The following is a 25,311-nucleotide window of genomic DNA, read 5'->3' as shown; positions in this document are numbered from 1 at the left end:
TTTTGTTTGGAAACGTCCAACAATGTGTTTGCCTTCATGAGACAACAATTTTATCGTTTCAGGATTACAACAATCAAACTCATTGTCGACCATTAGAACAGTACGTGTTAGTATTTATTACTGAAATTAGCATAACGCGCATGACATGACTGATTATATACTAAATAATATTTTATTTTAATTTCGTGGTTTTGAATAATTAAAGTGAGAAGTGAGGTTCATAAAGAACTGGCCTACAGGCCGGAACTCGGGTAGTTAGGCGCCGTAGGCGTAAGGGGGGGCAGAGTCCCCTAACTAGTAAAAATGAATTTTGAAAAAAAAAAAAATATATATATATAGTGACAGAGAGAGAGAGAGAACGGGAAACTTCAGTTATCTTCTTATCCGAACCACTGGTTTAACACTCGCATGCTGTCTAGTGACATCGCAAGACGAAATCTTTCCGCTTGGTGAATGCATGGTCGTTAAAGGTTAACAGCATATCACAGGTGCAGATGCCACGACCAGGAAAAAAAAAATACCAGTAACGTTTCCTTGGTAGAATTCTCAAGTTTCTCTGGAAAGACAAGCGCACTGAATTAGAGTTCTGACTAAGGATAGCTTCGCGCATAGCGAATCAATGATCTTTCGACATCACCAACTTTGCTAGATTAGTCACTTCATGCATATAGTTCATAACAACTTCCCACGGTAGATTTTCTTCTTGCAATCGAGAAAAGGTAAAAAAACAAGAGATGAGAAAAAGGAGCACACCGGGAATAACGAGTAGTTGTTTGTGTAACAAAACATGAACATCACGGCGAAAACTCACGCTTTGGTTTAATCAGTCTGTAGAGGCAGAACAGCGTACAGGAAGACTGTCCTTCGAGATTGAATACCGATGATGATACTGAAGTGAGTATTGGGATATTTCCCGTTTTAGAATGATACAAGCCGATATGAATATTTCCTCATCACGCATCACTTAAACTGCTATATACGGTATGTCCGAAACTCGACTGTACACGTCATACTAGGAAGGCTTTTCAGCTAACGATGATTTAGTCAGGGAACAGATTGTTTTTTGTTTTGTTTTTTTTTCTACAGAAAACTTGTCCCCCCCCCTCAAACGGACAAACGGTTAGAAATTGCAGTCCATATATACATCATGATCTTATTGCTTTGAAGAGTGATACAGAAATCTCCGTGGTAGTAATCATAGAATCAATCAATCAAACAAGCTGGTTCGGAGAGTTTAAAGTGTTCAGGTCAGTTATAGGACACACACTGTATAAATGGCAGTCTGAGTTTCTGCGGAGAGACAGCTTCACATTTTAGTGAACAAATCATACCTTAACTAATTCTTGCATTTGGAAATCAGTGATATGGAGAAATAAATTAAGTTTCACATACCAGAAGAAGAAACTCTAGACCGTTTGATCTCTAATCCCACCCCAAATTTCACATTTGAATGACACAGTCAAATGTAAGGCGTATCCTAGGACTTTGGACTCTTTCTCCTGGACTCGAAACTTACATCAGCGCATGGTAAAGACAGCGGACAGATATGTAGAGCCCTCCTGGATAATGCAACGATTCCTATTTTTTTTAAAGTTTACGGAAGAACAGATCCATGTCTCTTTCAACATGCTATGCTGCAAGTACTATTCAGACACGGTTTGAGGTGCATGATGTAAAATACTTGACAATCCTTCACAGTGACCAAAACTTCAAACCAACTGTAAATGATGGATTAAAATACTTGAATCATATAAGCAACCTTGTGATGAGCATTTTTAGGATGGGAGGTGAGATCGGCCAAATGCGTAATCATAGGCTAGTGAGGTGAACACCATTCCGGTTTACGTGAAATACAGCGCTCTGTCTCATTACGTATTTCAGCGCATACCTTTAATGGAGACTGGACATGTACTTTATGAGAATGCTGCCGTCTGCAGTAGCAGTGGAACCGATATTTCTTACTGCGATAAGTTCTGTGGACAAATAATCAATTCCGAGCATGAAGACAGAAATGATTTATGGAAAAGGGAATCATGCGACGTCACTAACGTTTCCTTTTTCCTTCTCCTTGGAGGTTGTTACCTATGGATAATGTGTTATGTAAGTATGTAACTTATCTGGGAATATTTCGTTACACTAACTCTTATCAGTTGCATATATAAGAGTTCTCCTAATTTGTCTTTTGCTGCGTGTGATCTTCCAGGCAGTGATGATGCAAACAACGCTTACCCTAATGGAGTTTGCGGATCTCTTCTCACCTACACCTGTAGTGTAGCCATGCATATCGCAATTGCCGCATTTACATTGATGGCACATAGTGGAGAAAAGTAGCGCCCTGTCACACTTGTAACACACAGAAGTCACTCCATATACAGAAACCTAATTTCCTTAACGTGCATGGGAGACACCATTTCGGCAAACTTCACACTTGCCGTAGTAACCAGGTAACTCTTTTAAAATTCAGAACAAACTTGTTTTATTATCATACTACCAGATTTATCACGATATGCTGATTACGCTAAACCTGCTAATAATTATATTAAATTAATTGTTACTTACGTTTATCAAAAAATAAATACATTTTTTGTACAGTTTATAGACCTTTTACTTTTTTCATTTTTATTTAAACATTCAATAAAACTGTTGTTTTCGTTTCAATCATATTCGTGCTATTTATTCTACTAGACCTTGTTTTCAAAAGGTTTTGATATATGTTCTCGTTTTTCTTCCGCTTATTCTTGTAGAATTTTCCTAATTACATTTCCAATTTCTCCCTAGTAGTAATTCTTGTTTCTTTCTGTTTTCTTCTATGTTATTATTTTCTTACGTCTCGATATTGATTTGCGGCCATCGGCACTTAAGGTATTAAGAGTATCAAGGAACACCAAGAAGCAATGTCTATCTTACTGCGGTTATTGCGAACATCTGTTTCCTAAAGTTGGTTATAAAAGCAGAGTTTTTCTTTTCCCTTCACCGACTTTGCGTGCATAAAATGTCAGATGTTATTAAGTTATGGGACACTTAGTTCGTCAAATAACTAGTTAGGAAAAGTAGCAAGAGCTAGACCGAGTGCACAATAACAGTTTTGAAGACAATGAAGCCTCATAAAACACCCTTTCTGTACAACTAAGGAACTTTCAAATAAAAAAATAAACATCTTAAATTAATTACTTTGCTTTGAACTTTAAGAGTAATTCATTTCTAAACATTGAAATATTTCGAGCACCATTTTAAAGAAATTTATTACAATAAAAAAGTAGTTGTGGAAGGTTGGATTAACGAACAGGCAACTGATGAAACTACGCACATTTGTTTTAGTCGCGTGTATTCCAAGCGGGGTTTATGTGTTTACTGGAATATAAAGTTTTCTCATGTGGAGAAAATACTGTTATCTCTGTTTAAGGCTATTTAATTCAACAACGGAGAAGAAGTAGTAAAAATATGCCTCATGTCCCTTAAAGAACTCTTTTAGAACTTTTCACCAGATGTGCGTAATAAGTTCTGATGGTTCAACTGCGTTGTGGTAGAAGGAAGGAGAGCCTGTATCGAAAACAATCCTGAAGTTCATCGTCTTCCAGCAGATAAACAAGAACCCTAAGATTAGAACTTTTTGTAAGTGTGGAGTTCGCAGAGAGTGCCATCTAGCGTCTGTGGCAGATGGATGGGAATTATGTACTGCTTCACTTTAATTTAAAACTAAACTCTTCAGTGGTGCACCCAGAGGGGGGAGGGGCAAGGGGTCTGGCAACCCAAAGAAAAAGGAAACCAAAACACTAGAAAATTTTTCAAAAATCTTTTCCGTATTAAAATTCATGTTTTTTTATTTTTGTTGTGTTATTTGCAGATGCTCAGTCATAGGTCGAAAGCGATGCGTAGTGTGTATTCTCAAATCGTCTACTCAACTCGTCCCTCCCCCTCCCCCCCCTCAAGATTAAATCCTGAGTGCGCTACTGTCTTCAGTCATATGATCTCTATCTATCTTGTTTCTAGGCTGTCTTGGTCCGTTTGAAAAATAATAATAAAATAAAAATAAACCGAAATTAAACTCACACGAACACATAATAGAGTGAACTGGCTGCGTGAAGGAATGTTACTTGAGGACGATGCCTGCCTTACCTTACAGTGGTGGTCGGAAACAATCCGTTTAAGTTGATGCGAACAAGAAGCACGTGTCAAGTTGTCTGTTAGCGTGCAATTGCCGTCTTGCACGCCGCATTAGCGATTTGATAGGGCTGACTATTTAAAGAGCTTCCCACTGAGATATCGGTGTGTCTGAGTAACACAGTAATGGAGGGGAAAAAATGTAAAAATCGTTGATCGATTAATCTTTGGTAGATAATGTAGAAGGAAGTCGCGGAGGAAAATGTCTATGGTTCGCTAAGTAGTTGAGAATTCCTACGGGTATTTCTGAGATTTGTGGTAGGAATTCGTATCAAACACTCAGACTTTTTTTTGTGCGTTTTTATTATCCATTGAACATTAAACTAATAAGTCGTTTTAGGTTCTCTCGGCAAATAAGTAAGCATACATATAGAAATTTATATTCAGGCCACTTAATTTTATCAATAAGCGGGGAAGATGATCTGACACCGACGATGACATTCATCTTTCACCTAAAGACAATCACAAACATCCATAGTAGAATTCGAACCCGCAGTCTCTTGGCCACAGCCAAGAGCCACTTTGTGCACTAGTGCGGCACACATGGTACAAAGAGGAATAAAAAAAAAACTATTTAGCGAAACCCAAAGAGAGCTCCTTCGTTCAATTGCTCTGATAAAGAATGGAGCCGCTATCAAAGTACGTGATTATGAAATGCACCAGTTTATATGCATGTTTTTCTGTATAACTGAATATTTTCCTCAGTCTTCAGTGACATGAACAGGCTATTATGTGTTTTAGTATATTGGTGATGCGGTGTTTTGTGGTGTCATCGCAATGACGAAAAATTTGAAGTTTTTCTTTGACGAATCGCTAAGAGATGTCACAGAATCCTGAAAATACCTTGCGATGTCAGGTGGTTCCTGGGAAATACTTAAGCAATGAAGCTCATTAACTCACTCGAATTTCTTCAGAAACTATTGGAGTGAACTGGTGCACAGGAGAAGCAGACGGTGAAAAGTAACCTTTCAAAAAAAGGATTGGACCTTTTTTAAGGCACATCAGGTCTCCAAGTAAGCAGTATGTTAATCTCACACTGGATAACAATAAACCTCCATTCCAGACTTTTGCATCTGTTCCGCAGTGGGTTTCGAGTCCCACAGTCTGTTGGAAAACGGACAAGCTGTTCACTTGGCTAGTAAGGTCTGCAATAAATAGTTGGATAAAAGTTTTTATTTTTTTAATTCAGCAACAGAGCTTAAACATAAATTTCTGATAACAGCAGACTTTTATATGTGTGATACGAGCACCGAGGAATTTTCGATATTCCATAATAAATTCGTCAGTTCGGCCGACAACTCTTAAATAAAACAGCATACACTATAATGTCGCAAAACATTTCTAATAATTTTTCGACTGAGACATCTTTTAATCGGAAAGAAATATTGAAGGAGAGTTAAGTTATTTAGCACGTTTTGTTGACGCAAGTATTGGAATGGCATTCATATTTCAGAGAAACTACTGCACACAACTTAGTCCTGCGGGTCCACTGTTGGTCCGAATCATATGGTACTTCTAGACACAGAATGAATTTATGTTTACGGTAATATGAGTCATATATTTTGGAATATTCTTTCTCAAAATGAAGAGTAGCGCAAAGTATAAATGTAAGCCCCTCAGATGTTGGTATCTGTACAAAGCAGTCAATTTGTTTCACATCACGTTCCTCAAACCATGCCGCAATGTTACCTAAGCATGGAAGTTCAACGCCACACTAAGCTATTCCTTTGATGAAATGGTGTAGTGTCGTGTTGAAAGACATGGAGCTGTTCTGTAAATCACATTACTATAAAGCCACAATGCAGAAAGCCCGCATTACCCATAACTATTCATCTGTCGACATTTATCTTTTCAACTAATGATACTGTACTGGACCATTATATCACCGTCACTAAACTTCACAGTCGAGATGATGCATTCAGACATAAACCGATCCCCAGGCACCTGCATGCCTACATTCCATCTGATCGGAAAAGGGTGTAGTATGATTTATCGATCCATGTCGCGGACATCGTGAATCAGTTACGATGTCTTTTACACCAATAAAACCTGCGCTGTTGATTGCTGTGTTGATATTACTTTATGCGCAACTGTCATTCTGTAAAAGACAAGACTGCTGGTCTTTATGTAATGTCCTCCCACTCACCTGAAATCTCTGTGGACTCATTGAGCTTTTGGTTGATCGCTTTCATACTGAAAGACGTCCGTGCTACTCTTACGAATACCCTGTTATTCTATGATGTTTTACAGGTATTCTTAAGTATATTCCCGCGTTCCTTTGTTGATGTGGGGCCGTTTCATTTCCTTTGGATAATTAAACATTAATCTACAAGCCAATCTTCAATGAAGAGAGGACAGGCTAGTCGCATTCCATGTTTTCTTTCTCACAAAAAATCTTTTTATCTCCAGTTACTTTTGATAACATCGCCAGACAACATTTAATTTTTATTTTTAGTTTCACATTTTTTCCTATCTTCCTGGAACGAATATATAACATTCGTAGCTTTCTCTGTCCCTTAAAAAACACATTTTTAGCGGAAAATGTTTAATGCTTTTTTCTTTAACTTATTCACTTATTTACAGAACTTCTTCACGATGTCACGAAGAGGAAAGTCTGCTAATTAGTGATGCTTCTTCAGGCTTATTCCCTTCGCTTTCTTGCAGACAGTATTTTTTTAAAAATTCCGTAGATATTTCCACAATAAACCGATTATTGTTCCATTGGAATTATTGTTAAGTTTATTAGCGGAAATTTCACAAAACGCCGGCAACTGCTCAATATACATTCTCAGTGCAACTACAAGTCACTGAATCTTCTTTGTCTTCTTTCTACACACACCAGTCACTGAATTAGAGACTCTTATTTCAGGTTTAGGCATGCGACTGCCAATACCGATCCTCTTCATTTCCTTCGCATAGTTCGGTGAGATGTGGTTGGAAACAGCATTCATTAAATGCTTCGGTCAATTGCTACACACAGGAAGTTCTGTTTGTCCGTACAAGACTTCGCAAACGACGGCAATCTCGTTCCTGACAGACTGTCTTCGGACCACAATTACGCCTCTTAGACAAGCAATGTGGGTTATTTTTCCACTGATTAAACATCCAAGATATTTTTCCTTTTGAGAAACCAGTCACCACTGCTATTTTCAAAATCATGCCTCCAGGCAGTCACAATAAATCCTTTATGGAACTCCGAAAGATCCTTTGTTTTTCCCATTGTGATTAACGCTATTGACGATTACTGACCAGCAACATTCTTAAATGGTTGCCTAGAACACGTGGTGCGCACGTGACCAAGCATTTTGCATATACATATTTTGCATGTACGTTGGGTACATGACGTTTACGTATATCTGCTTCTGATTCAATGGCCGGTATGTGTAGATCATTCCATCGCCCTCTATTCTCGACAGAAACCCGAAGTGTTCTACAAAGGCTACTTTGTATAACTATTCAATAGGTACCAATTGGTCTCTATAAACCCTTGTTCTCTCATGAACTAATGTTCGTGAGAGAACAAGGTGAGAGTTCACCTATGTCTTCGGCAATCCCTTGTGCGCGGGACTGATGTATGCTACAATAAGAAGCAAATACGAATAGAAAAAAAAATGCTAGAATACATACAAACCAACTTCACATGCGTAAATTGAATACCATAAATTGAGAATTGTAACCTAATCGCATTATTTTGGAGGCAATGTTTATATAGCAAAATTAGTGTAAATTTCTTAATGAACCTTAACTGTTCATTCAGATCGGCAATATAATAAACTTTTAGGCATTTAAAGATTTTGTAATTTACTATATAAAGAGCTTCTGTAGCTTAGTGGGTTCCGACGATACTTCAGTTGGAAAGACTTCAGTTCGAATTGGTAGGATGCGAAGGACCTTTATAATGAACGTAACGCGAAAGGGAAGATGGATTTAAAATATAACGATATAAACAATTTTCATTCCAGTTATACGCATTAATCCATATTTTGTGTGCTGATATCTTAATATTCACTTCATATTATATAAATAGTATTAGTGATCCGAGGAAAAACTTGCACTTAAGTGGGATCTCATTGACCCAACGTGCAAGCTTTCGATTAACAAAAGTCACTTTTTTGTCCATTTTGATTTATGCAGCGGAGGCATGAAGCTAAAGAAAAGGGATATGAAGAGAATACAAGTTATGGAAATGAAGATTTTAAGAACAATCTTGGCAAAACATCAGGAATAGTTTTAGGACTTAAAGGTGTTCAAGAAATGCTTATGGACTTTATAGCTGAAGCAGTTTGGACATGTAATGAGAACGAACTTAAAAAGAATACTAAGAAGAATATGCAAAATTAATGAGGGAAACCACTCGAAGGGTGGAGAGACCAGATAAGAGAAGAATTAGAAGAAAGACCCGAAGGAATAATTTGGGAGGATAGAAAGAAAAGGAGAGATTTTATCCACCTGACCTGACAATTTCTGTCTAAGTAACGGCTATTGCCGTTACTCAGACATGACTAGAGCTTTTAGCTCAATAACACCCAATCCACACAGATTTTCTTCATTCGGATGAAGGGATAAAGAGTCAAGGACTCAGTTCATCTCCTTCTTCCCCCAAAAATAATAAATAATATGTACGAATATTGACATTGTTTAAGCAGCGATCCAGAGGGTAACAGATAGCAATGCTGTTGCCAATGAAGTTTGAACTGAGGCTCGGCTATTGCCGTTACCCTGCCATGAACAGAGCTCATACCTCTATGACACCCTTTCCATACATTTTCTTCTACAGATAACGAGGAATATGAAAAGCATTCATGCTTCACCCATCTAGCCAAAATAAAATAATAATAATTATTATTATGTAATTCAATTTGAAATCAATTTGAAATATAACAGCGATTAATTAAATTAATGCGCTAATAAATTAAATGATTATCTAATAATTTAATTAGATAATAATTAAATTATTATCTAATTTAATTTAATTAGATAATAATTAAATTATTATCTAATTTAATTTAATTTAATGCAAAAGGAAAATATCTCATACTTAGTGTCAAGTAACCAAATGTAAAAAGCTACAATAAATTATTGTCGTTTTACATAATAATAATAATAATAATAATAATAATAATAATCAGGGAAAATCTTCTCAAGGAAACCGCTATGAACAGCTGATAAATTTCTTTGAGCAAGGGCGGTGAACCCGTCCAATCACATGTACAGAATCTGTTTTATTCCAATTGTCACTCACCATCTCTCTCTCCTCTCTTTTTCTGTGTATCATTCCGATTTCTCATTTCATTACTTCGGTTCATCGGAATGATTCTCTGCACATTTACGGTTGCCATGACTACTGTAATATTTTAGATTTGTGGCTGCTGCACTCACTTCGCCCTCCGTCGATGCTGTGCTGTGATAGTCATTTTACCAATATCGAAAGTATTTGGGTGTTCCACGAACGCTGTTATAGTTTCGGAAGCGATCGTGTGGGCGGTATGTGCTCATATACACATTTCCTGCACTTTTCTTTCCACATTTTCTCTCTTTCTTCTCTCCGATCGCGTTTAATTCTCGCTTATGTTGTTGTTTTTTTCTCCTACTTTTATGCAGGTGGAAGTGAACGACAGTCAAAGAATATTTTTCCTTAACAACAACATTTTTTTTTCCACTTTAGAGGATCCCACTCTTCTACAAGTTTGGTTACTTGGCTAAGAACACATCACTGAACTCTGTTAAGTTTCTTTCTTTGGAAGACAACTTTTTTTATGGGATTAGAAATACAGCATATTTTCTTGGGCCACCCCATCATTGGGTTACTATCGTATACAATTCTACTGAAACATTATACCCCATAACACATAAAATAACGCATACAGTTAAATGAGAATTTAAGTTGTTAAGAGAAAAATAGAAAAGCTTCCGCAAAAATTGAATCCTGCTTATAAACATCGAAGCAAATAATTAGAGTTATATTTATATTATATCTGAGTAAGTTTTGACTGATATTTCCATAATTATTTATTTTTCTCTCGATATCCCCTTTTTTAAAATGTATAAAATATAAATATCATTAAAGATATCACTAAAACGTTTGATTGGGTCTGGTACAAATCTTTATGCTACATACTACATATACATAAATGCTTACTAAGCAAACTCGCATCATTTGGACTGTTTCAGGACTTCTGCAGATAGATTGCTTGCTTTCTGTCTGGACGCACACTACTGTATGTGTGATGGTAGACGGCTCCCTTACCTCTCACCATCCAACTAATGCTCTGGTCCCACAAGGTTTAGTTCTCTCACCGACCCTCTTACTTTTGTATATCAATGACCTACTTCAGCTTACCTCCAACCCAATACACAGTTTTGAAGATGACAGCACATTGCACTCCTCCCTTTCATTTGATAAACCTTACCCTACACAACGCACTTCAACCCACAGAACATCAACGACAACTTCCCTTAATTTAGATTTCGAATGGGACTCAGATAACCTCGTCAACTTCAACGCTCGTAAAATCCAGTCCCGTCTTATTTCCCACAAAAAATTCTGCCCCCCCCCCCGCCGTATTATATTTGATGACACTCAAATTCCCAGAAAAGATGAGATTTTTCTTCTCGTAATTACCCTGACATCAAGCCTCTCCTGGCATAAACACATCACAACTGTTGCATCCTCAGCTTCCAAAAAACTAGGATTTCTCTTTCGCTCAAGACGTTACTTCACCTCTAAAAAGCTGTTAATCTTATACAAATCACATCAGAAATCCATCCAGTTATCGAATGCTGCTTTCACATTTGGAGTGGGCTCCTAAAAGCTCCCTCAAAATGCTTGACTCAATACAGAGAAGAGCAATTAGACTGATAAATATCAGTCCAATTGCTGATAAATACTGATAAATACCATCTCTTACCAACTCACTTCCCTCACTTTCACATAGACGTTTGGTCTCTGCAATTTGTGTATTCTATAAATAATTCCATGGGAAATGTTCATCTCAAACAGCATCAACAATTACCCCACTTAGTACTAAGCCCATTGGAACACGTACAGCTGCCGCTCAACATCCTTTCACAGTACACCTTAAAACCCACATAAACATCCTCCTTCCTCCCTGCTACCGCTGTACTGTGGAACAGTCTTTCCCCTGATGTATTTCCCAAGGAATACAATATACAAGCTTTTAAATCGAATGTCAACAAATTTCTCCTTTCCAACCCACTACCCATATATGGCACTAATAGGTTGATCAGCCAACCTGTCGTATATGAGCCCAACATAAAAAAAAATAATAATAATCAAATAAGAAATATTTTCATTGTGATCGTTATTATTACTGTTATGATTAATATCTTATATATTAATATTAATGCCATAATATAGATCAAGAGATGATTTACATATTTTGCATTATTTTAGAATCAAAATTGGAAATAATTTAAATATAAATAGTCCTAAAACTTTTTTTCAGAAGAAGCACAATAGATTTTTATAGATTATGGATTTTTATCCGTCTTTAAAGACTACAAAATCATAATTATTAATACCTTAATAACTTATTAATACCTTATTACGCCCTCAGGTGATAATAACCGTTTAAACAGTTCACGTTATTATGTGATATTTTTGACTCAAAGTCAATCGATATCCTCTTACAATATTCTCAAGTCATAATTTGTCAATCATTCATTTATGTCTAAGGAATATTTTCGATCACGATTTTTGACGTAAATACTTCCAGAGTTCGCTGCGACATAAGATTAATACGGCATCAATTTCCTTAGCAGATACAGTAATGGTGTATTATTATTATTATTATTATTATTATTATTATTATTATTATTATTATTATTATTATTATTATTATTATTATTATACTCTCAGGTGATAACTATTATCTCCAATGACTCAACACGTAAAGACTCTTTCGTGGTGACTTGTCGAAATTAATTTTTATTCATTGATTTTTCATATACTACTTTATGTGATCGCATTCTGGAGTCACTGGCTTTTATTTATTTATTTATTTTACTTTACTTTAATTAGTTCTTTTTAGTGTTAAGAGAGAGAGAGAGAGAATATTGTTGCAAATTTACGATAATTATTGAATAAGAGCCATGTTGATATTTTTCCCTTCACTTTACGACAAACTGTAATGCAAATACGAAATATCAGGCAATGGTGTGTGTGTGTGTGTGTGTGTGTGTGTGTGTGTGTGTGTGTGTGTGTGTTGTCTAGCAGGTACGCTGTTTTGCAGGAGAAACAACTTCGTACCTGGGAAAGAAAACCCGTATGAGATCAGCTAACTTATTTCAGCTGAAATGATCTCATAAATGTTACTCGCATCTTAGATGGGATCTAACCTAACGGGTGTGTGTGTGTGTGTGTGTGTGTGTGTGTGTGTGTGTGTGTGTGTGTGTGTGTGTGCATTCTTTCCACCTCTTCTTCAGTGGCGCTAGTGTAAAGTTGTCAGGGTGCTGTATTGATTTATTTTAGTTGTATATTTCCTTCAGGATACATGTAGGTGGCGAGCGGCTTCTTTTAGTACGAGAGAGAGAGAAAGTTAAAATGATACTCCCTGTTTTTTTCTCAGTAATGAGAGCAGATATTCTATCGAAACGAATCGTAAACGTTTCACGAATTTTATTCTGCTACTTTACAAAATTACTTCTCATCTGCAGATTACATACTTCCGGCCATTAAGGCAGTTTCATAACTCCATGAGAAGAGAGATTATTCCTACGCAATGTTTTCTCACATGTGCCTGCAACTCAGGGAAGTCACGTGTGAGTATATATTGTAAGATGGGTTGCTTAGAGTGATATAATTGTGGCAAATCTCTGCAAAGTTCCTGTGTTTTTGTGAAATATTTTCGATAACGTTAATAATTGGCATGAGCAACACGTTCATACATCAGGCATTACTATGTCTACACTTTTGTGTCAATAAGCAACCTTCATTCGTCTAAGAATGTCAATCACTAAGTGTTGTTTCATCAGCACTGATATTGCCTACCCACACTGCGCCATTTTCAGTGTATTATTCACTGATTTCTGGTGGCTGAAATGTGAAATTAGATTCCAATGTGAAATTTCAATTAGAATTCATATATATACGCATTCTAATTGAGATTTCAATATAAATGTTTTGTGGAGTTATATTTGTCTGCTCATTATATTACTGGTACATCAAATAATCCTCATTCACGCTTAAATAGCGTGGAATTACTAACTCTAAATGTATTGAGGTCCTGTAGAATAATCCCCCTTTAGTGAGCAGAACAATTCTAGCCAGAGATTATCAGCTAACTGTGCTGAGATATATGCATCTGATAAATGACTATTATTTCACTTAGACTGCATGCTAATTAGAAGATGAAACACATGTTACCCCGTCGCAAACTGTTGCTTTTAGAAACAATTGCATGCCGGAATTAGGATCTGTTTAAGAGATGATGAACAACATCTCGCTCTCTTTACCAATTACGCTGATGTATGTGCAATGTTAAAAGCTGCTGTTGGAATATTTGTATTTGCTATATCAATACTAAGATAACTGGTTATTAAGATTCTAATGGGAATTTAGTATACATATAATTTCCTTACACGTATGCCATTCCATTTAGCAGGATTACACGTGCCAGTTCAGTGCGAAATGTACACTGATTAGTCTTCTATGATCAAGGCTACCTGCCCGTTATCATTCTAAGGAAAACGACGAAAGCCTTCTTGCCTGAACGAACTCTTAAAGGAAGTCGTGATAATTCTTCGTATTGTCTAAACGATGAAAATATTTCTGCATTGGTGTTCCGTATCCAACCTCAAACACAATGGCCTACATTTCGGATACAGCACCCGATGAGGTATTTGCATTATTTGCATAAACATTTCACGTCTTGCTTTTACGCGAACACATAATACTAGAAAAAGGATTTATATATTCTAGTAGAAACACGTATATGGTTTGTGGTATTCACAGAAGGTAATTAGCTCAAATTCGTTTATTATAATTGCAGCAGTTCTGTAACCTCGATTGTTAATAGTAGTAAGCTGTAGACACTATCACAAAGGGTTTAGAGCTTTTTTTTTTTTCACAAACAATCCAGAACAGCTTATTTTGAACGAATGACTCGCTAATGTAGAGTTTGCCTAACCAGAAATTTTAAGTCTTTATAACAAAATGCCAAGAGATCTGAGATATCTGACGTATATTAAAATTCCATATTAAAATAAAGAAAAAGAAAGAAAGAAAAAGTATTTTTAACATATATGGAAAATTTCATGAGAATCAAATCGAAGAAAGAGTCCAGACCTATATCATATAGTACTGCGAGTGGGTTAAGGGCTAGATAAACCCAAAACCCTGCTCTGGACGTTATTTCACTTTACACCTCCAATAATCTGAATGGTGGTTTCACATCAGGTGGTGAAAGTCATTTCTCGCTTAAAAACATTCGGTAGGATTCGAACGCTTTGATATGCATTTGTACTATACCTCATCTCTTCCTCCCTTACATGTTAGGCTTAAGCGATCTGTCATGGCCAAATAGTTTGCCTCACTGAAATCCAATTAATGCTCAGATAGGGCGGTAAATTTCACGTGAACATTCTATTAGATCTGAAAATTGCGTAGTATAGTATAGTATAGCACTGCAGTACAATGTAATATACATAATACGATAGTAATGTATTCCTATTCCAACAACATATGCCCTTCAACCATTTCTGCTAATAAGCAACGCTTCATTTCACACAAATTCAAACATTTTTTTTTATTTCTTGAATTCGTATTAGAAAACATTGTATTCGAAATATATTTCAATATATTCTTTTTAATTTTAAGTGCAAATAGAATTTAAAGAAATCTTTATCAATATTTTATAAACCATAATTTTTTTTAACATTTTCATATATGAATATGTTGCTGATTCATTAATGATTGAATATACCACGTGTGGGCTGGGATAAGAATAGCTTCACTGTAGCCCATGCATGTCGTACGAGGCGACTAAAATGGGTACCCATGGAGGGTAATGGATGGCAATGCTGCAGCCAATGACGTTTTAACTGAGGCTCGGCTATTGCTGCCATGACCCTCCTGCCATGATCAGAGCTTATAGAGCTATATTACTCTATCCACCCATTTTCTTTCCAGATAACGGGGAATATGAAAACATTTTTGCTTCGCCCATCTAGCCAAAAAAAAAAAAAAGAAAGAAAGAAATTATTAATTAGTCTTTGGAAATTTTATTCTAATATGCGTTCTACAGCATAGAAAGTAATTTAATTATTAATTTGTAATTCGAAAATGACGAACTTTTTAAGTTAAACTCAAGTTAGACTGGAAATCTGTTTACTACAGGGAGACAAGAAAGAAAGGAGAAGAGAATGCTCTCACCAATAAATATGAATTAGATAATGGAATCAAGAGTATTCTTTATATAATTAAGAAGCAGACATGTTTGCACTTCTACATTGAAGAAAGCTAACTTCATCCTTAATATATGGAGCAGGTTAACGAGATCAGCCTTGATAAATCTCCGTCTCCTAGAAAATTCTCCATTTTTTTAGCCATCCGGAAAACCTCAGAGAAGCCGCTAATAGATTCCTTATGGAAGCTAAGTCATTAGCATACTAATTGAATCCAAAAGTTGAAGTTAATTATCTCTACCATACACATTAAGGAAGCAAGCCATTAATAATTCCTATGGGCAATGAAATAATGTTACACATTAAGTTACACTTCGTGGCTCATGTCCGAATCTTAGCTGTGTGTGTGTGTGTGTGTGTGTGTGTGTGTGTGTGTGTGTGTGTGTGTGTTGTGCGTGCGTGCTTCATTCTATCCGGTAATGAAATTCTCAGTCGGGAGACAGGATAACGTTGTCATAATCTGTTACGTATTTATCAAAAGGATTAAAAACTATTTTATAAAAAATGCGATGAAGTACACTGTAGACCTTCAGTTTTTATAACTGATGAGTTACAATACGACTCTTTTATATGCTCTGAAACCGGAAAAAAACAGATGGCTTCCTGAAAAAACACGTGATTGAATTTTAAGAGTAAAAATATATACGTAGTAGCTGTTTCCCCTTCTTTTAAGACAGCCTTCAAGGTCAGGCGATGTCTGTCCAAATTCTTGAGAAATCTTTTGAAAAACTTTAGATGATGTCAAATAATGAATGGACTGATAAACAATGTGATACAACAAGATTAGAAATAATTCGCAAGCGTAGAATTCGTTAGAACAGATTTTCTTTGGCGAAGAAACAAACAGCTAAGAGGTACTAATTACTTAATTGTGTAGTTTAAATTATCTTATATTTTTGAAATATATTTTAATGATGCACAATTTTAAAAGCTAGGGCACTCATTAAATTTCATCAAACTCACTAAATATGATATATTATGTTGGGTTTATTGGACCATGATTTTGGTAAACATATATACATAATCGTCGACAAGTTTCGCCAGCTAGGGTCTATCTGGCTTTTTCAAGACGAGAAAGGTTATACTAACATTAAATGCTTAAACAAAAGAATGCAGTCTTTTGTTTAATGTATCATATTTAGTGAAAAAAAGGACCAAATATTAACTATAAAACTTCATCAAAACTCATTCACTGCTTTTGATTGTTATAACATGAGCACATATACAAACAGATATGAACTTCATATGATTTGCAATTTGTGCATTATCGTCTAATGAATTCGTAGCAGTATTTCTGTAACGCATCGCTTTTGTATTTAAATATTTTTCATTAAATATTACCCTCCCCAGAAATCTGCACTGAATTTTAATACATGTGACTAAAATTCTGTAGAGTGTTATTTACCTGCCATTTAGTATATCAAGCTTGAGAGATGTAGACATTTGTGATTAAAATGTAAAGCAGGGTTGAGTGCTCCTCTTTCAAGCGCACTCTTATCAACACGTTTTAGAGAATTTACACTTACCAACCGGCGAAGTTACCGATTTGTTTTGTCAGTTTTGAAGAATTAATTCGCGTGTGCTCGTTCGCCACACACTTTCACAGTTATTACAATTGATTTTCAAATTTTGGACCATTTAATACATTGGGAGAAATAAATCCTACAAGCATGCCTGTGATGTTTACATGTCGTGTATATGGCAACCACATGATGGTTTATATGGAAGTGTGTGAGCCCTTATAGGCCCTTAGTAAACACTCCACCGGCCTCAGTAAGTGGATACCAGCAATCACCCTTCCAAGTTAGTGTGTGTGGGGGGTGTTTGGTTGGACATTTGCAGGCAGTATTGTAGTGAGGAGAAGGTGTAGAAGTTCTGGATTCATTAAGACACAAAATGCAGCTTTCTTCGTGTTGCTAATGATGAGTTGCAACCGGTTTTTCAGTCATTAAAGAAATGCTCTTCATGAATAAAACAAGAAATAAATATAGGCGAAATTTAATTTAATCCTTTGAATATAAATATACATATACAAGCCCGTCTGTTTTCCCAATGTAATAATCACTAAGCTGCTTTGAAAGTGTACGCCATATAGATGTTAACTGCTGACCTGTTGTTGTTTCGAATTATAGACGAAGCAACTAACTAAGTCGGTGATGTCAGTGTATTGTCTAAAAATTGTCTGTGTACTGTTGGTTTATCCGTTTTGGTTTAACGTGATAAGCAGCTAAGTACCTATCGATATTATTCAAATGCTAATAATCGCCGCAAAAATTACACCCGCTATCACTAACTGATGCTAAATCTGTCGCCAAAATAAGATTGGTAAAAATTGGTATCAAGGAGAATTAAATCAGTGAAATTAATGAAAATAGAGAAATAACCACAATCATCACCAGACTAAGGACGGAACATTTTAAAGGCATGAAAGTTTATCCGGACGGTACTAGAAGCTATGAAATATGCAAACGCTGTCCAGTATTCGAACTAACACCTCCACATATCTATTCTTGTCCAGCAATTGCCGCTTCTCTACAGAAAATTGACAATAACCCTACAGAAAAGCTCTACTCTATCAAAGTTCAACTGATTGCCAAAGCAGTTCTACAGGCCCACGCAGAGGCGTAGCTAGCGGGGAGGGGGGGAGGTGGTCCGCCCCGGCGTCACTTTGAACCTTTTTTTTTGAACTTTTGCAGTTAATTCTAAAATACAGTCTCGAGAACTCATTTCAAAATATTGTAGTACTACTGTGAATTTTCCTCACATTGCTGTAAGTGTTGCTAGTTGTGAGAGGAGTTTTTCTAAATAAAATTGATTAAGAAATACCTACATTACTATGAAATCGACTTCGCCAATGTCATCGACGATTTTGCTAACAGAAAAATAACATTTTAGAATGTTGAAATTAAAGTTTTTCTTCAAAAATAAACATATTATTTTAATTTATTTCCCTATACGTCGTTTTGACTTTTTGTAGTATTTTTGGTGTGTATTGAGAGGGGCGGCGAAAGCTCTAGCTGCACCACTGGGCCCACGGTCATATCTAGAAGTTCTTCAACGGACTCGGCAACAACAACATCTGCTTAAAACAGTGATATTAATAGCGAACGATCAGCAATGCAACTTATGTTGATTCCCAGTTAAATAACTTAATAAAATTTAAAAGATTAAATAAGTCTCGAAACGCACAGTAAAACCAGAGATTGAAACTCCAAAAACGCAGTTTATTAAGAATAATTTGCTCTTAATAGTTGGCAACCTACTCAGTAGAAGTTTCTTCAGGTTTTGAATTGCTAGTACTGTATTTAATTTTAATTTTAGTTTTATAGAATGACGCATAATGATCAAAGATATCAATAACTCTTACTAAGCTTAGCATATGTGAAGAAACAAAAGAAAATCTTTAGTTTCTTTTATAAATTAAAGAGAAGATCCAAATTATGATTTCTTAGTAAATCTTTTTTTAGTAAATTCTTTCTTATAAAATAATTTACTAACATTCAATTTCTGTTTTATTTATTTTAATTTGCAAAATGAAATTAATTCTGATTATATAGTTAATTTTTATAATTCTATAGTAGTTATGATTATACGAAGTCAAATTGATTATCACACCATTTCCAAATTTTCTAGTAAAAATTTTATATTATAATGAAAATAAAATAATTTTTCATTATAATATAAAGTATAATATAAAGTAATAATTGGACTACTACGAAATTTACAAGATACAACTGTTATTTTGTTGAATTCGCTTTCATGTGTATATTTAGAGTGCGGAAATTTGAGATTTAAATTAAATATTACTGCAGTATTCTTTTGGAAAATTATTGACTCTATACTTTTCCAAAATTACTCTATAATATAGAGTATTCAACTTTAATTTAATTATCACAATTCTTCCAACAACGTGTAATAATAATTACACACTGCAAATTGACTTTGAGCTTGTGTATGTCACCTTCAGCACCATCTAGCGGTTATTGTTTCTCTTTACTTTCAGACATTTTTCCTATCAAGCGACCATTTCATATTTGATATAGTTCAAGCAAACACTTTAAAAGGAATTGTTAAGATCTGTATGAAATGAGTTTGATATGAGCTTTTTAATACTTTTAGGGTGCAGTTCAGTTCGTTGTTCCTTCTTCCCGTGGATGAGATTCTTAGATGAAAAATTGAAAAGCTTAAACTTCCATTTCTAGTGGTGGAGATGAAACACAGTTGGCTGGTTCTGCAGACCTCATTCATCGTGGGATAATATCAGTTCTGACTAGAAGGGCAGCGTATCTGTCGGTCAAGAAATAATCCAATCAAAAACAAAAGAATTCAGCGAAGAGAAAATCCTCAAAGAAGACCAAACAGTTTGCTCTAAAATATAGCATAAATACAGTGACCACTCGTTCAATATATTTGAAGAAAAACTTCGGTTTTTATTTCATATTTTGAAGGATGAAATGGTGAAGTGGAATGCGAAGAAAAATGCCAGGGGTGAGAGAGACAGTGGATCCGTGCCAGGTTAAATTAATCGATAGATACTGTGCGTGTGTGTGTGTGTGTGTTACCTCTTTTTCTCGGTAAATATATTTTTTGTTGTGAGTCTGTAAATGACGGGTTTAGTTCGTATTAATTCACAGTGGAAAAGTACAAGGAAGACTTGCTATTACAGCGCTTTGTGTGGCGATGTTTGTGAGAACTGTGCATATACACATTAAACAGCTGATGTTGAGCTGATCTATTTATTAAATATTTATTCAGTAACTTCAGTTTTGTTTTAAGTTAGGCAGTGTAGTACTGCATACAAGAAGAATCATCATAATATACAATTTGTAGCAGGAGTCCGTATTTGCATTGTGTCTCAAGCAATTTGCATTAATAAAATTAACAGTTTTTTTTTCTCCTTATGTTCACTGCACCATTTCAACAACTAAGCTTTCAACAGTAGCTCGGAACATTCTTAAAATTTAGTTTTTATCAAAAATTATCCCTTAATATTTGAGATTTGGAGATTTTTTTTTTCTGACGTAAATTCAAATAAATTGCCTTTTGATATTGGACGATAAATTTCGAAAACTATTTTATTTATAGCTATAAATTAAGCAATGTCTAAAAACGAATATAACCTTATTTATAGCCTGGGTTTTCGCTGTGGAAACTTAGAGATATGGAATAACTGTTGAAATAACTTCCTTCTGATAATATTTACGTAGATTCTGATGAAAAGATGAACAATATCTTAAAAAAATGACTAAAGTATTATCTTGTCGGGTCTGTTAGTTCAACAACCTCAGGAGCTTTTCCTCTCTTCACATCGACAACAAGTTCTATTTCGTTGAGAAATTCACACACACACACACCAAACTTCTGTAACGGCACTAGACTTCGCATACGCGTTATTTGAAGGACCGGTTAACTGCGTGAGATGTTGGAAACGGCTTTGGTTTCATGTCTACCTTTCAAAGACAAACACATGCAATTTTAATTCTGTGTTTCGCTATGAAAATCAACGGAGCACAGATGAAATAACTAAATGTAGCCGGTGTTCGCTTGTGGCATGACTGCTTTCTTTCAGAGATAAAGTACAGTACTCCCAAGTCAGTAGCTCTGGAAACAGCACGAAAATATCATTCCAAGCGACATTGCAAAGTTGCACCGATAGCATAACCATCTCGAAACCATACTCTCTTATAATTTCATCTGAGCAATATTTACTTCCACTACTTCTCTCATTTAATACTGCATTAGTGAGCAGACCATATTAATGCAAGCTAGGCAAAGATGATGATAATATGTTGAGAATAAATATGTTTTCAGATGAATGAAACTATGCATCAGTCACAGGCGATCATATAGAACGTGCCCATTTATATTATGCGGATCGTTTTTCCTTCCTTATTTACCTTAAAGTTTCAATGGAACAAGAGAAATGTGTGAAATGTCTTGAGGATTACAGCTAACCAAGAAAACTTACGCTGGACAAAATTCTCTTAATTAAAAAAAAATATATATATACATATAACTGTGACTGACTTGCTTTTCTTTCAACATTCAACAAGTTGCCAATGATAACATAATAAAGTGACGCGAAGAATGCACGCGATTATATTACTTTTAATTATTCAAGTAAATGTTATCTCTCTCCTCTCTCTCTCTCTCTCTCTCCGTATAAAGCCAAATTTTTCTGTCCTTTCCGTTCAGCTTCTAATAAATAAAATAGATTAAAATGGCTATTAGATAAAGGATATCCTTATTTCCTGTCATTATGGAATACCATGGTGTATGTCATTTTATTAATCTCTTAAATGATATCGAATGAATAGAAAATAGCATTTCAAACTTCCTATTGGGATAACTGCGAAAGGATAAACTGATTGACATCGTTGTTATAGAAAACTTGACATTTCAGGAGAATTCGATATTTCGTTAAATATTACCGAATTCTTGAAGCTAAACAGTTGAATTAATTTCCTACCCGGTCGCATTTCTAGGTAGTTACACAAATCAATAAATGAAGCAGCCTAAAAGTATATAGTTTGGATAGAATCTGTTTGCTGAGAATCAATTTATGAATACCGTCCATCTCCGCAACTCAACCGCCCAAATTCTATCTAGAAAATGTGCAGACCTAAGGGCAGAGAAAAACCAGATCACACTAAATATTATATTTCGATAGCATGTATGAGATTGGATACAAAAAAGCGTGGATGATAATCATTTACCAGGAAATCTTCGTAGAAAAGTTACCTTTTTAGCGCGTCTGATAACACTGTAGGAGGGACTACATTTTGTAATAGATCACCCCTTTATTACTTCCTGCGCAAATTAAAGCTGCTGCTGCCTCCGGCCACCTGCTAAGCTTTGTGTTTATCCAATAAGGAAATGCCAAATAGGTACATATCGCTTCCGTTATCTGGATCCTCAATAGCTTAGAAAGGTTTTGCGGATCTATGGCAGGATTCAGAAAGGAAACCATTAACTTTTCTCGGTTTAGAGAAGATAAAAAAATAGGTTTTATCTTATATAAGTTTCTCAGGAGATTTCTGAAGTGAATCTAAAAACCCAAGGGTAATGAAACATTGAGGAATCTACCTGAATTATCCAAGTAATTATTTTATTTGCTGGTCTCCATCGCTTCAAAACATTCAAGAGTTGGAAAACCAAAGAGACTCAAACGAATATTTGCAGAAAGAAATCTTTCAATATTCTGAATGCACTTGTCGTTGGCTTGAATGTTTAGATGAAAATAATGAGGCACTTTAGGACAGCGGAATCTTTAATAATTGAGCCAAAGGTGGAGAAAGGAATTGAAATTAAGAAGTTGGAAAACAAGTTTGAAGATTTGATGAATTGGTGCGTGCAACGATTTCTTGAACGCCCACTTGGCGTTGAGGTTTTAACAAGCTCCTCCCGAAGGTACTTTGCAGCTACTTAAAAGGCAGCACAAAAAGGTTCAGCAATGTGTAGCCTGGCAATGATTTTAAGGAGCATCTAACTGCTTCCTTATTGTTCTGGGCCTCTCTTTATTCGCCGAGAATCGGAAAAGAAGTTGCATTGATCAACAGACAAAGTTCTCTTCAAACTTTTTAGCCCGCGGCACTAAAAATGTTCTCGTGAAAGCAACTTGGAGCGAGTGTGCTAGGCGACAACAAATTACTGCGTTTTGCATATGAAAAGCCTCGAAGCGGCTTCGGGCTCCGCAGAGGAGAATAACCCTAAAAAGCTGTCACATCGACAATAACACAGCCATATACGATACCTTCTGATACGTATTAGCGGTACTCAGCGACACAGCGCGAACTTTATCACAAGCTTGCAAATGTATCCTTTGTAGGAAGGATATCGGTCTGGCCGACAACGTAAATCCTCGCAGACGAAGGGAGCTTAAATCTAGACGGGAGCAAGAAAGTGTCGCTAAATCCCCTTCCTGAGATATACATAATATGGCAAAATAACGACCTCCTGCTCTCTGAGGACGCTCAATCTACCACAACCTTTTCGGAATTTAATGGAGGCAGTTCTTCCGTAGACCGTAGGCGAATAATTTAATGGAGACATTCCTCCAACAAGCATCATTTGATATCGCAGTTCACGCCTCCCTATCGAGGTGAAACATAAAATATCTCTCTTTTGCAAATTTCGACTTCACCGTAGAAGATTACAAGCAGCATTTTGAACAACGCGGATGTTCTGACACAGCGCCATCTGGACTTCATCAGGGTTTTTGTTAACATGAAGGGAACATATGGATTACTTTGCATGACTTAAACGGTAGAAATAGATAATTCCTTGCGGATGATTTTTTCTCATGTATATATATGATGTGGTGATATATTCTACAAAAAAAAGAACAACTTTGCAGTTAATTTCATGTATATGTATGTTGCCAGCATTGGCCGTGATACTTCAACAGCTTGAAATCGTGTTCACATGAGTGAAGACACTTCCTTCTGTTCAAAAGCTAAAAAGATCAGATTTTCTCGACTCCCCCACCCCCTAACAACCATCATTGTCATGTTATTTTTGAATAATAACTAGCAGGGCTAGGTTATTATTATTATTATTATTATTATTATTTTATTCACATAATTAATACTCAGTCAAAACAAGATATGTTTCAAACAAAACTTTGACTGGTGATACTGAACAATTCAGATTCTGCCCAGGAATCTAAGAATAGTCTGTCAAGTAGTGTCGTAGAATAAAATATGGACTGTTCCAAGTAATGCTACTTTTTTAGATCATATGGGGTCACTTCGTTGATATTTAATTCTTGTAAAAAGTTGGATAGCTTTTTTGAAATTACACCAAGTCTACCGATAACTATTCGGATGATTTGGTGTGTTTAAGCCACAGCCTACCAACGTCGATTGCCAGATCTCGATATTTAGTAATTTTTCCAGTTCCTTGTTGTTAATGTTGTTATCACTGGGTACTGCGATATCGATAATCCAATCCTGTCGATAATTGTGATGTCAGGTCTATTGTGCTCCAAATGCCGATCAGTTTGTATTCTAAAGTCCCAGAGAATTTTTGCTATTTCGTTTTCCAATACAGTCTCTATTATATACTGCCACCAGTTATCAGAAGTAGGAAAGCCATATTCATTGCATGCATGCCAATGAATTATTTTGGCCAATAGATCAGGGCGGTATTTATAATCAGTTTAAGCTATCTTGCTGCAGACACTGATTAGATGTTCTACAGCCTCATCTTTCTGATCGCATAATCTGCACTTGCTGTTATTATTGATGTTCAAAATTTTTGATTTGTTTGCATTAGTTTGTAATGCCTGTTATTGAGCTGCTAGAATAAATCCATAAATCCTTCTGTTTCTTTTTAATATATCCATATTGTAACCATTGACACGTCTTGTTCACCTAAATTTTTACCTCGTTATCTCGAAGAAATTGGTCGTGCAAGGGTTTATTTTTCCAGCGCACATATGTTATTTTGCTGTTCCTTTTTGTAATTGGATGACATGTTTCCTATTGCTTTTAGAAAGCCCTCTTGTGTAATTGCTTGAAGCATTTGCTCAGAGCTATTGTCGATGTAACTTTTCAAATTAATGTATTCTTCTTTCGCAGTCTGTCTTACTTACAGCAGACCCCGTCCACCTATTCTCCTTGATAGGTACAACCGGTCAACATCACTTCGTGGATGTAATACATGATGCATAGTCATTAATTTTCTAGTTTTACGGTCAAATTTGTCCAGGTTTTCTTTTGTTCA

General features: G+C 35.7%; 1 protein-coding gene across 1 annotated transcript in view; it reads right to left on the bottom strand.

Annotated features, from left to right (window-relative positions):
- The window catches only part of LOC150094048 (synaptogenesis protein syg-2-like), a 255,756-nt gene that overhangs the window by 162,195 nt on the left and 68,250 nt on the right, over positions 1-25,311 (bottom strand). The window contains exon 2 of the mRNA XM_090412942.1: positions 5,062-5,306. Within this exon, the coding sequence (XP_090269068.1) occupies positions 5,062-5,306 (245 nt within the window). The remainder of the gene's footprint in view (positions 1-5,061; positions 5,307-25,311) is intronic.

Source organism: Typopeltis vanoorti, chromosome 23, assembly GCF_054136105.1.
Source record: "Typopeltis vanoorti isolate ZY-2024b chromosome 23, IOZ_Tvanoo_1.0, whole genome shotgun sequence".
NCBI lineage: Eukaryota > Metazoa > Arthropoda > Arachnida > Uropygi > Thelyphonidae > Typopeltis > Typopeltis vanoorti.
This window is presented reverse-complemented; position numbering and strand designations above follow the sequence as displayed.